The 13,242-nt window shown below is 41.0% G+C and overlaps 1 protein-coding gene across 1 annotated transcript; it reads left to right on the top strand.

Moving 5' to 3' along the window:
* Window positions 1-547: 547 nt before the first annotated feature.
* Window positions 548-2,076, top strand: LOC116926888. Its single transcript, XM_032933806.2, has 7 exons — window positions 548-854; window positions 919-975; window positions 1,029-1,112; window positions 1,171-1,263; window positions 1,381-1,464; window positions 1,527-1,730; window positions 1,790-2,076. Exons 1-7 carry the CDS (start codon window positions 560-562, stop codon window positions 2,005-2,007), a joined length of 1,035 nt encoding a protein of 344 aa, XP_032789697.2. The 5' UTR covers window positions 548-559; the 3' UTR covers window positions 2,008-2,076.
* Window positions 2,077-13,242: the final 11,166 nt, after the last annotated feature.

Genomic DNA, 13,242 nt, shown 5'->3' with positions numbered 1-13,242 from the left:
TTCTTTTGCGAATGGCATCTGCTCTCGCTACGGATAAAGTTTGGTTCTTTTTCATTGCACAGTTACTACATTTCGGAAATGTAGTTTTTTGTGAAGCATTTGGATCGAATTTGAACGTTGGTGGATAATAACCATAATCTCCCAAAAGTCCTTCTCATTGTGTTTCAATTTCTGTTTCAATGTCACATTCGATCATCATGTAGTTTATTTCACCATCTGTTGCTTCACTACGTTGCACTGCGTCTTCACTGTCCCGGTCCATCACTAATGTTTCTTCGTTGTTTTTCTTCACTGCATTGAAACCTTCCATTTTTACTTAACACTTGATTGTTCGGTGGCTGTTTTAACCACAGATAAAGAACACTGGTTCCTTCTCTCCATATGGGGGATAACATGGGGTGCTGACGCCAACATTTTTAATACCCTTCCTACGATTTTTGGAATGCTCAACCTGATTATTCTGCTCTCTAGTGGAGGAGTTGATTACTGCGTTAGCTTGGGCAAAGCAACGTTCATCAGCCATTTTGTGGCGTCTTGAGTTCTGACTAGCACCTTAAGAATGTCGTTGTCAGCAACAAATATGAAGAGACGCGTTAGATTCTGTTTTATTTGTGAAACAATTGACGATAAAGAAAATGGTGTTAGTGATACATTTGGGCGTTTTGAAGTTACCAAGAAGAGATTTTCTGAGTGGGGGAAAAATATTCCTAAACCTGGATTGCAAATTTGCTCCCCCATCTGTGGTCGGCATTTTGATATCGCAGACATTGTGAAAGGGAAAGAAATCGGAGGAGTTTTCTATCCATTTAAGATGTGGAAGCTTAAAGACCAAGCTATACCTAAACACTTACTCAGTAATTTTATTGTATTTGAAAAGTGTGATGAGAGTCGAGACATTACTTGATTATTTTTATCTAGGCGAGTTTGGTGATGATCGTCCTGCTGGATTTTCCAGTACTTCCAAAACTAAAAAAGGTACTTTGTTTCAAATCCACAACTCCCAGAATAATACCATTATGTTATCTTAGGTGTGCTAACTAAACGGAACCCTTTTGCCGAGTGCAACACTGCAAATCACCAGCCTCCCGTCACATCCAAAGCTTTTAAGATTGGTACATACAACTTGTATGTCATAACAAAAGCATAAATTGACAGGATTATTTTCTACAGGTGTATGTAATACTTCTAGTCCTCATGACCAATTGATGGTCGATGCCAATCCTGGATTTGAATTTGTTTCACAAGACATCACTAGTTCTACAGGTGATGAGTTGAATCTCGCAACTAATATTTTATGAGACCAATGTAAACTATTATTGAATTTTAAAGAGTTTATATTGAATCTCATTTTTATCATGCTAATTTTTTTATTTGTAAAAGTGATCCAGGAAGTAGAAACAGATTCCAATTGTTACCCCATGGATGAAGTTCCTTCCACCAACATGGAGTTTCAAGGCGACCAAGGTAGAATTTGTAACATTTTACTCAGATTTCACCCTGCTAATTGTATTTCCTTTTGTTCATAGTGATTCCAGCTGGTCAAAGGGTGACAGTTCATGATATTCGTTACGGTCAACCACTCTCGGACATGTTAACTCCGGTTGAATCCGTAGCAACAGATGCTGGTTGCCACCAAATTAATGAAGCGCCAGCACTCAGTATTGCCGATCCTCAGTCCGTTTCTGACGTTCCTGTCCCTTTACACGAAAACGAGTCTTCTGTTCGGAATGGTGAGTAGCTTTTGTTGAATCGATTTTCCCTTAAAATATAACAAGGTTTTAATTATTAGAGTCAAGCACAACGAGTTTCGACTTCGATTTGTTAACACGCGTTGTTAACCTTCCCAGCAAATGGCGTTGGGATACTGTCGACCACAGCTGCTACACCACGATTATGTCTGGGAAGGAGTTTGTGCACAAGATCATTTTAATAAAAAACACATTGCTTACCTTCTTCATGAACGGAAGAGAGTTCATCTTTCCATTTCTCAAAAACAAGATATTCTAAACCACAAGAAACTCTCTACTGTTGTATCAGTTGAAAACACGGATGTTAATAAAAAATGTGATAATTGAATTCAGGAGGCATCTTTTATTTCTATTGGTTACTTTCATTACGTTTCATAACCAGTATCAGAAATTAAGGCAAGGCAGAGGGCATAAGAAAAGAGACAAAATTCACTGCACGGTATAACAAGTGTTCAAGTAGCATAGTAAGAAGCGTAGTTATTAAAACACTTTCTTTCAGGAACAGATAAACAAACTAAAAAAAAAACACCCGAATTTGAAATAAGTTTAACTTGAGAATGAAAGGGAACTCTTGTTTATGCTACCAAATTCGTCTGCTGGTCTGCAGCCAGCCGTCAAAACCCACTCCACCCATTTTTGTAGTCACAATGCAGTACGCTACTTTCTCCGCTAGAGGCGGTGCAATCAGGTGTAGCATCTGGCGTCAGTAGGGATAGGGCTAAAAAATACGGAGATAAGGAACCAGTGTTCTTTATCTGTGGTTTTAACACTAATGGTAAGGTGGAACCAAATCAAGTTTTTTTTTTATGTGACACATTTTGAATTTTAATACACTTACTACTTTTGTTCTATCCCCCTTTCACCAGTGTTCCTTAAAAAAAATTTTTATCTATTATTATTTTATTTTATTATATTTTTTTAAGGTAAGTTGTTTTTAGATTCAGCTTCCGTTGAGCATCTGCAAAGGTCTTCCCATACCATTCCATAACCAACAACGTAAGTGCACGTCGTGTGTTTGAATTAGCAATCATTGAGGTTAACTCGGGAGCTTCTTCTAGGTTGACTCCGTATCTTCTTAGTCTTCTAGTTTGGCGGATTCTTTCCATGATTCTTGTGTACGGGTCGCATATGAGAAATATGCGTAGGCATATGAGGAATGGAATAAATCCGATAATAGATTTTTAATGTGTCGAACCAGAAAACATGGTACCGATTTGGTTATCTTGTTTTTCTGATATAACTATATCCGATACTGAATTTCTTCTGATTCTTGCATTCGGTTTACGATATTGTTCAGAATTTTCAATTGTTCCATTTCCATTGTTTCGTGTGCTGGGTGGCTCTTTAGTCCATACTCGAAGTCATTCAGGTTCAGTTCTTCAAATTCTGTGATGAGGTCCAGGTTTAGTATGTGGATATTTGCTTTTTGTTTAATCCAATCTCCGTCTGTTGAATTATGTTCCCAGGTGTGCGGGAATCCGTTTAAATTTACCAAATGAGTTTTCCAGAAACGATCGGAGTAAGGATGAATAGACCATCCGTCTACTCCAATTGTGCAGTTCTTATCTTCGTAGGTAAAGAATGGCTGAAATCCACATTTCGATCCTTTTGCGGAGACAAAAATCCGTTTCGCTTTGCATTGTTGAAGCGTCATTGTTTGTCCAAAGCCTTGTAGCCTCGAGAAAATTGGCAGTCCCAGTGTGGACGCAGTGAGAATGCCGTTACCTTGGGCTAAAATCACAGCTTGGATTCTCTTTATCGTAGAAAGTTGGCAGTATACGTCGCGGATTTCTTTAGCGAGCTTTTTATCGTGTTCAGTTTCAACGCTGATTTTGTATTGTTCGTGCATTTTTGTGATTTCGAATTTAATTCTGTCGTTGAATTCATTTATGTTTTTGGGTAGGCAATTTTCCAGAGTTTCTTCATTTATTGGTACCTCCGGTATCTGTTGTAGTGTTAAAGATGCTGCCTCGGGTATTTCTTGCTGAGCTGTTTGTTTAGTGTCCTCAATAATTTCCATTATTATGTCTTCCGTAATAGCGGATCTTTTATTTTTTCGGTTGTTGTGTGATGTGTTGTCGATTGGCTTATTAATTCAGTTGTTGTTGTCGCCTTAGTTGTCGTTGATGATATTGTAGTGGACGTTGTTTCAGTTGTAGTTGAGGGCAATGTAAGCTCAGTATTTGTAGTTGTAGGCTAAGTTGTTGTAGGTGTTGGCTTAGTAGTTGTAGTCGTAGGCTTAGTAGTTCTAGTCGTAGGCTTAGTAGTTGTAGTTGTAGACTTAGTAGTTGTAGTTGTAGGCGTAGTAGTTGTAGGCCTAGTTGTTGTAGTTGTAGGCGTAGTAGTTGTAGTTGTAGGCTTAGTTGTTGTAGTTGCAGGCTTAGTAGTTGTAGTTGTTGGCTTAGTAGTTGTGGTAGGCCTAGTTGTCGGTGATGGGCTTTTAACGGTTGTTTTATGGCCGTTGTTGCTATTGTTGTTTTAATTGTTGTTGTGTTTAATCTTGTAGTCGGTTTTGTTGTCGTCGTGGTGCTTGAAGTAGACGAAATAGATTATTTGTGGTGGGCGTGTTAGCGTTTTTGTTGTTTGCTTTCCTTTCTCTTTTCAGAAGAGGTGGTATTGCTGTGAGTTGTTTTCCGTCCAATGATTGTTGAGTGTGAAGCGCTATAATGGCTGCTGCCGAAAACTGTTGTTTTCGACTTGAGCCATGGCAATGCCCCCAGCTCAGACGTCCTTCTTTCAGTGTGAGACACTTTCTGTCTGACACCGGTGAATGAAGACCAGTTCTGTCTGTTGCCAAGAGTTGCCCTGTATGTTAAAAAGTTCCCCAAATCGAGCTGGTGTTAGTGCACTCCTGTAAAACAAGCATCGTTGTGTTTACTTTAATGCAAACATTAATGCTGAATGGTCTGATGGTGAAATCAGACGTGTTCTCGAAAGCTTGACCTTTGTTAGTTACTTTGCTGCAGTTTCCTACGGATACTTGTGATTGCACTAGGGGGTCTTTGCTTGTGATTAATTTTTTTAGTTCATCTTGACATTTAATCCAATCTGCGTCACAATCTTCCATGGTTAGTTGTTTGTTAAGCCCATGATGTGTGAAACATTTCCCCTTTGGATATTGTCCATTTTTCAACAACCCCCAGGCGATCATGTCCCAGATGATATTTGACTGCCATGAGTTGCTTTCAGGATACCTCCAAATATGGGGGAGTTGACTGTGGTTGTAACTGCTCTTCGTTTTTCTAATCGGACTTCTTGAATATCCTTCAATGTTACGTCGGGGAAATTTTCTATAACATCCGGGTTGGTATTTATTGTTTGATAAAACCCCTGCTGGTTTTTTCTGGTATCTCCCTCCATAGCACACTGTTCAATGTTAAGATTTCGTCGATTCCTTCGGAAAGACACATTTCTGATTCTTGAGAAATTAGGTAGCTGTTCTCTTTTTCTAATATCCATCTAGTTGATTCTTCTGAACAGGTTGCAGCAAATACGTAGTATTTTGTTGTTTCCGTGATGCAAATATTAGTGTTTTGTACACGTAATGTTTGATCGACAATGTATTCAAATTTCGATCCTGGTGGGAGAGGGTCGTCCTTTGAAAGTTGACTGTACGTTATTAAAGGATTTCTGCTTCCAGACTCGTAAGTAATGTATATTGTTGTATCATTTTGTACGATTTTTCCATCTTCATTGATTATTTTTGGTTTTTTATGCACCAATCTTATAGTTCCCCATGCGTATGAAATGCTGTAGAGGCGAATCCCAAGTTGTTCGTCTTCGATTTGGGTGTTGAAAAGAAAGTGGACTTCTCGAAGGAGAGAACTTTGTGACCTGGACTTACACAGTTCTCTGTAGTCTTTGCATACTGGTGTAACAAGGTTGGTATTTTATGTCATGTTGCGATTGTGTTCTTGACATTTCGTATAGTATTTTTGTTGTTTCTGCAGGAAACGTCAGGTATGTCAGGGGTATTCCAATTACTTTATATCCGACTGCTGTAACACCTTTATCCGGCTTATTGAAGAAGGATATCTCTAGCTGTCGATTGTTGGAGTTGTTGTTTTCTGGTCAATGAGGAATCTCGATGTAACCATTTCCTTTTAGTAAAGTTTGGGAACACGAATTGTTTGTTGTTCTTTCACATTACACAATGATGTTCTGATTAAGGGTGAACTGGCCTTCCTGTTGCGTTGTGTGTAATAATCCTAATGGGCTCTCAATCGGTTGGTCAGGTTTTTCTTGGCGTAGCGTTACTTGTTCTGCTATACAGTTGAGGGTATAGTACTCCTTGATGGCGTACCATTTCCCTTCACCGGAGATGGCAGGGGAGTTGCAGGGATGGCAGTGAAGTTGAGCCCATTCGGCCAAACCTGAATGTTGTTTTCACCACGTTTTTTATTGTTTACCATTTGCCAGCATTCCACAGGTGTTATTAGTTTTGTTTCTTTAGAGTAAATGGTGTCAAAGGATCCAATCCAAAACGATCCAGTTATTTTCTTCGGTTTCGTCCATTGTTTGCATGTTCACCCTTTCCAAGTAGCTGCCGGCTTTTGATTGGTGATCAACGTGTAAGCAGTTGGTATCCTTGGTAAGTGTTGCGTTTCGGTTTGTTCATTGCCGCAGTAGTAGGGTGATTAAGTGTCCAGGATTCCTCGGATCTTTACATTGTTACAGTTGCAGACGGTCGCGTAGATAGGATGCGTTGGGTAATTGAGTGAAGGAGACAAAGTAGTAGTGTGTTTGTATATATGAGAATAATGTAATATTTTTAATAATGTGGATCTTGGTGACACTTTCGTAAGATGTATAGGTGTTTCGCGGTCTGGTCATTTAGGGATTGGTGAGTGTCAGTATTTGAGAAGTTTGTTTCTTCTTTTGTTGACATTCCGGGTCTTCGAGGATTGATGCTCATATTCTTCTGTCTGCCTGGATGAACCGGCTGCTGTTTCCTAGGTCGGCTGGATCGGCGTTGGTGAATTGTTGGTCATTGTTGTGCTTCAACATTTTCCTGTAGGTTTTGTAGTATTTCTTCTTCCTTTGTTGTTTCTTGTTTTCTTGGGAGGCAGAGTTTGAGACGGTTGGTGTATACCACAGATTTAATTTTTTTTTGCAGTGTGCTGGATTTCGTAATTGATATCCGAGAAGCTTCGTGAAATTTGAAATGGTCTGTTTCATCTATTTATGAATTTTCTTGCTGCCGGTGGCACCTTTTCGGGGTTGTATCGGGATTTGAAGAGATGTTTTCTTGCCAGTTTTTGAGCTTTTTCCCACTGCTGTGAATACACCATACTGGTATCCTCATAGGTCTGGTATCTTCTGTTAATCTTGATATCGTTGGGGATTATTGGTTTTCGTCCGAAAAATAGAAAGAAGGGTGTTTCTTGAGTAGAGGCTTGTTTCGCTGTGTTGTAGGCAAAAGTGACGAACGGAAGGTATTTGTCCCAGTTAGCAGGTTGATCTGAGACATAACAAGCTAGCATGTCACAGAGAGTTCGATTGAACCTCTCAACCAATCCATCGGTTTGTGGATGATAGGCCGTAGTCCTTATTGTTTGATTTTGAACAGTTTACACACCTCTTGCATCAGGCTGGATAGAATGTTAGTACCTTGGTATGTTAGAACTACTTCCGGAGATCTATATTTAGAAAATATCTTATTAACTAAAACCTTTGCAATTGTTTGGGCAGTTTGATTTCTCATTGGAAATGTAAAAACCAACCTACTGGCATAATCTGAAAAAACTAATATATATTTGCATCCCTTAGCGCTTTCTTGAACTGGACTCATTATATCCATTGCAATCCTTTCCCATACTCCTTCAACTAAAGGCAAAGGGTACAATGGTGCTTTACTTCCACCTACCACTTTTCTTTTATTACACATCAAACAACTTTTAACGTATTGTATTACGGCGGTACGCATGCATGGTCATGTATACTGTCTTTGAAGTCTAGCTAACGTTTTTCCTACTCCTAAATTTCCTGCTAATATATGATCGTGATTTTCCTTAAAAATTTTATGGCACCAGTCTCACTGGCGTTACAGTTCGTCCTCTATTATCTGCTAGTAATCTTTTTTCATTTATTTTAAATTTATTTTTAACGTCCTTACTTGGATTGGTCTCGGCTATATCTTGTAATATTGCACGGCAATACTCGTCTTTGTGTTGTGAACCGTTCCGAACCGTGTTCCGTGTCCTTGAACTTGTCGTTTTCAATTTCGAAAATTACTTGTTTTGCTCTAGTTTCCTTGGTTTTTACTTTTTCTTTATTTAAGTCTGATTTCCCTTTTGTACCTGTTGACTTTGTTTCTACTTTCTCTAACGGCACTATTGGTGTGCGACTAAGAGTGTCAGCGTTTTGGTGTGACTTTCCTGGTCGGTACCCAATAATGATATAAAATTCTTTGATCTTAAGAGCCAATCGAGCTAATCTTCCTGCTGGTTCTGTCTTACTCATTAGCCATTCTAAAGGTCTATGATCTGTAAATACGGTAAATTTACGCCCGTATAGGTACGTCCTAAACACGTCAATGGCGTGGATTATTGCGTATGCCTCTTTCTCTGTGGTTGACCACTTGGCCTTGCGGTCGTTCAGATGTTTAGAGGTGTAGTCGCTTTGACGACTTCTACGCCGTCTGATTCATGGAGGTCCTGTCCGTCGGACTCCACTAAATCCGCTGATTGAGGTAAAGGTTGTATTTGAGCCAAGACTACTCCTATTTCATATCCTGAAGCATCCGTGTAGATGATAAATTATCGAGAACAATACGGATAACCTAGGACAGGTCTTGTGATGAGACAGTTCTTAATACAATTTAAGGCGTCCTTTGTTCCTCCCCCCATTTCCATTTTGCTGACTTTGTAGTGAGCGCAGTTAATGGGTGGGCTTTATCAGCAAAAGCCCGAATGAATTTTCTGTAGTAGCTAGCTAGACCTAAAAATAAGCTCAATTCTTTTGGGAGCGGGATATCTAATAATCTCGTCTATCTTCTTCGTACTTCGTATTATTCCTTTCCCGGATACTATGTGCCCTAAATAATCTAATTCGTCTTTAAAAAATTCACACTTCTTCCTTTTCAACTTTAAACCCGCTTGTTTCAGAAGTCTCAAAACTGCTTCCAAGTGTGTCACATGATCACTAATTGAATTACTGAACACTATTATGTCATCTAGTTAAACCAATGCGAATTTGTATAATACCATTTTCAATATGTTATTCATTGCTCTTTGAAAGTGCTGGAAGCATTTTATAAAACAAACGGCATCCGATTAAATTCGTATTGGCCAAATTCACAAATGAAAGCTGTTTTGTGTTTGTCACTTTCTTCGATTTCTACCTGCCAGTAGTCGCTTAGTAAGTCCAATGTTGAAACATAAACAGATCTGCACAACGCGTCGATTGTGTCATCTATCCTAAATAGAGGGTACTTATCTTTAACAGTAATTTTGTTCAAAGATCTGTAATCGATGCACATTCGCATCTCTCCATCTTTTTTAGGTACTATTACTATGGCTGCAGCAAAAGAACTGTGACTTTCTCAAAATTATTTTGTTACTTAGCATTACCTCTAAGTTAGTCTTAAAAACAAGTTTTAGGGATTCGGGTGTTCTTCGTAGCCTTTGATTAATGGGAGCGTTATGACCTATGTTGATGTGATGTTTCACTTGTGTTGCTAGACCTAAGTCGGAATCTTTGTCTGCAAAAAAACCTTCGTGTTTCTTTAGTAAAATTTCAATTCTAGTTCGTATGCCATCTCAGCAATCTTAGCTATCTGCTTAGTTTTGTTATTAAAACCTAATTGAGTGAAGGGTTCTAAGTTACGATAATCTTGTTGTGTAAGATCTTTGTCTTCTCTATCAATTGCTTTGCTAACATTTGCTTTGCTAAATGTTACGCTATAAATGGACATGCTATTACTTCCAAAATTATGTTCTACTCCAAAATGATAATAATATAATTGACGATTTCTAGTGTTAATCTTCACGTTGTCTTTAGATAAGAAATCTAATCCTAAGATGTATTGTTCATTTTAGTTGTTTATAAAATAAAAGTGATGGTTAATAATATGGATATCGTCAATGTTGGGCCAAAAGACGGACAGTCATGCCCGTTGCCACAGTTTGGTGGTGCCTTGGTGCATTTTCAGTAGGACGCGCAGTAAATCGCTTTGCAAAGTCTTTGGAATGACGACTCGGGCTCCCATGACGATCATCCCGTCTTCTTCGTCGATAGCCAGATGATGCCGAACGCGTTAAAAGGGCCAAAGAGCCAGCGAAAGGTTGCACTTTTCGTTCGGAAAACCGTTGAGGAACACTTCTCGAAGCTCCTTCAGGACAGGATCGGTGTCAACGGCAGCTTTTACCTTTTCCAGAACGGGATCAATGACCTTTGGATCCGACCCGTCGATAGCACATAGCAGAGCGATCCTGGGAGGAACAAAAGAAGCTCCCTCGGCCAGCTCGTCCTGAGAAGTTGCTGCCGCAATAGGTGCTATGCTCAACGCGTCTGAGTCTTGATTCTCTTTTCCCGGGATCCACCTCGCCGTAAACGCGTAGTGCTGCATTTTGAGCCGCAAACGGAGGAGACGGGGGTTGTCCAGCTTGTCTAGTGCATAGCTGTTGAGGATCGGGATTAGAGGCTTGTGATCCGTGATCAATTCAAAAGACGGCAGTCCTTCCAGGAATTGGCAACCAAATGTATTCCCCACGCGGCGGAAAGGTAGTGATGTGACGTTAGTGGTTTTTTGAAACGTTAAACTTATCCGTTAAGTTAACGGAGCTTTACTTTTTGACGTTAAATTAACGCGTTAATTAACGCGTTAATTTATAGCGTCCGTTAACGTAAGTTAAACGTTATTTTAAACGTTATTTTATAAAAAAATACAAGTTAGAATAGAAGTCACGGTCTTGATTAGTTTTATTACGGTTATCAGGTAGATCCCTTAAATAATTAGGCATTTTCTCATTTGGATATTTCGCTGTTCTAATGAGAAAAAAGAAACTGCGAAAAACAAGGAGGAAAGTAAACAAGACTTTAAAAAAAAGGGGCCTTAATAGGTCTTTGTTACAAGTAAGGAACACCTTTGCTGCCAAAGTGACTCCTGTTGTACGATTCTTTCTCCCCAGTGAATGCCATCCAGACACAGAAAACTCACGTTCGGCAGCTGCCGAAGAGACTGGAATGCTCAAAATGTTGTATGCCAAATTTTTCGAAAAGGGAAACCGTTCCACATTGTCTTTCCAATAATTAATGGTGTCTTGCATGGTTGTTGTTGTCGGCAGATCCAAGTTACGACTTGCAAAGTTGAAGTAGTCCAATAGTTCTGATTCAATGCTGGTCAACTTGTCATCATCAGAATTCAAATCGGTAGTAGATCTTCCAGACAAAGATGACGATGAGGATGAATAATTGTTGCTATTGGACCCCCTACGGGACTTTTTGTTTTTCTAACAGCAAATGCAAATAATAATGTCTAGCAGACTAGGAACGTACGCTGAGCCGTGTAAGAAGTAGAAATTTAAATTTTTACAGTAAACCTAAACCAAAAAACCTTAACACAGCGTTGCATTTTAGAGCTAAAAAATAAATAAAATAATGTTGAAATTAACGCATGAAAATTTCAAAACGTTAAGTTATTACGTTAAGTTAACGGACCACAAAAACGTCCGTTAACGTGATGTTCACGTTAATCGTTAAAGTTAACGTCAAATCACTACGGAAAGGCACTCGAGCTCAATCATCGCGTACCGAGATTCGGCGGATGACAGGAAGCGGGACCCGGCTTGAACGACCTTCGGCTGCGCATCGGTTCCTTTTTGTTTCAGGAGATACTCCAGGCTGTGAAGACGGGAGGCATCAACGTGAAGAGAAGTTGGTAGAGCAGGATCGTAGAAGGCTAAGCTGTGATGAGCTGATAGGGCAGTGCGTGCTGCTGTGAAGGCTTCGTTGTGAGTTGAAGTCCATTCGAAGATGAGCCCCTTTTTCAAAAGAGGAGAGAGAGGACCGAGCGCGCTAGAGATGTCGTGCGAAAAATTTCCGAGCTGCTTTCAGACGCCGAAAAAGGCTTTGAGATCAGTAATGTTCAGCGGCGTCGGGAATTGTGAAATCGCAATGAGAAGAGCAGGGTCCGGGCGGAAACCTTCCGCGTCGACAATGAATCTGCCGAACGGAGCAGATGACTCGGCAAAGACCACTTTGCGAGGATTGACAGAGATGCCATGCTCCCTCGCACGGGCAAACACTTGACGAACTGTCTCCATGTGTTCCTCGGAGGAAGAAGAAAAAATCAGGATGTCTTTTACGACTCGACGTGTGTTTGGGATGTCGTCGAACACGTCGGAAACTCGTCTGCCAAAGTCGTCAACGGCGTGAGTGATGCCCATAGGGGGACTTACTGGAACCTGCCAAACGGTGTCGAGAAAGTCGTGAGAGCGGATGATTCGTCGTCCAGTGGAACTTGATGGTAGCCTTTGACTGCGTAAACTACGATAAAGAAACACATACCCTTTGGTATAGGGTGAACGGCTTGGAACGGGGTGAGTGATTCAAAGCGTGGGCGGATGATGTTGTCGTTTAAAGAACGGAAATCCACGGTGATCTGGATCCCACCGCACTTCTTTGGCACCACGACCATTGAATGAACCCAAGCTGTTGGTACGGTCACTTTACGGATGAGGCCTTGTCTTTCCTGGAGTTCGAGCTCATCTCTGAGCATCTGCATGAGTGGGAACACTACCGGGCGTGATCCACGCATCGAGACCGGTGTGGCGTCTGCTTTCCGTTCAAAATGACAAGGCGAGCCTTTCATAGGGCGGCAAACGCCGTCGAAAATAACCCTGAAATTGGTCATAAAGTTCTTGAGATCGACCGCTTTCCGTTCACCTGTGATGCTTTGCTCGAGCGATGCGACTGCCATTGGTGCCGACATGGGGTGCGAGAGGAGGTGAGGAAAGAGGAGGGATGGAATCGGACTGCTGTCCGTCCCGACATCTGTGAAGGCCGACGAGGTGAGTGTGCTTAATCGAGCGTGAGGGTACGATTCTGGCAACATACCCAGCTTCTTTTGGGACTTTGGATGGATGACTTTTGGGATTTTGAGAGCACGGCCTGCTTAAGATCCTGCAGAACGTGAACTGTTGTAGTGATGGGCCGTCTCTCATCGTCATCTGCATTCCAGTTGAATGTAGCGCTCAAGGTACCGTCATTCATGATCGGGGATCCTGTTGCGGTCTCTGAAGAAGCGGCTGGAACAAGTTTGACACTTTAAAGCCTCGGCGAAACTTTTCGCGCGGGATGGCGTCGAGATCCGTCCCTGTATCTGGTAGGAAAAGCACCTAAGCAGCGGATGCGGAAGGACCTTTCGGGGCGACGGAGATGTCAACCAGCTCAGCTACTGTGACTGCGCTGACTGTGGCTGAGTGCACGCTGATGGAGCGCACATCGCCTGACTTCTTTTTCTTCTCCTTGTCCCGGCAGACGTGTGAAAAAT

Source organism: Daphnia magna, linkage group LG7 (genome assembly GCF_020631705.1).
Source record: "Daphnia magna isolate NIES linkage group LG7, ASM2063170v1.1, whole genome shotgun sequence".
Taxonomy (NCBI): domain Eukaryota; kingdom Metazoa; phylum Arthropoda; class Branchiopoda; order Diplostraca; family Daphniidae; genus Daphnia; species Daphnia magna.
The sequence above is the reverse complement of the archived record's forward strand: the minus strand, read 5'-3'. Positions and strand labels throughout refer to the sequence as shown.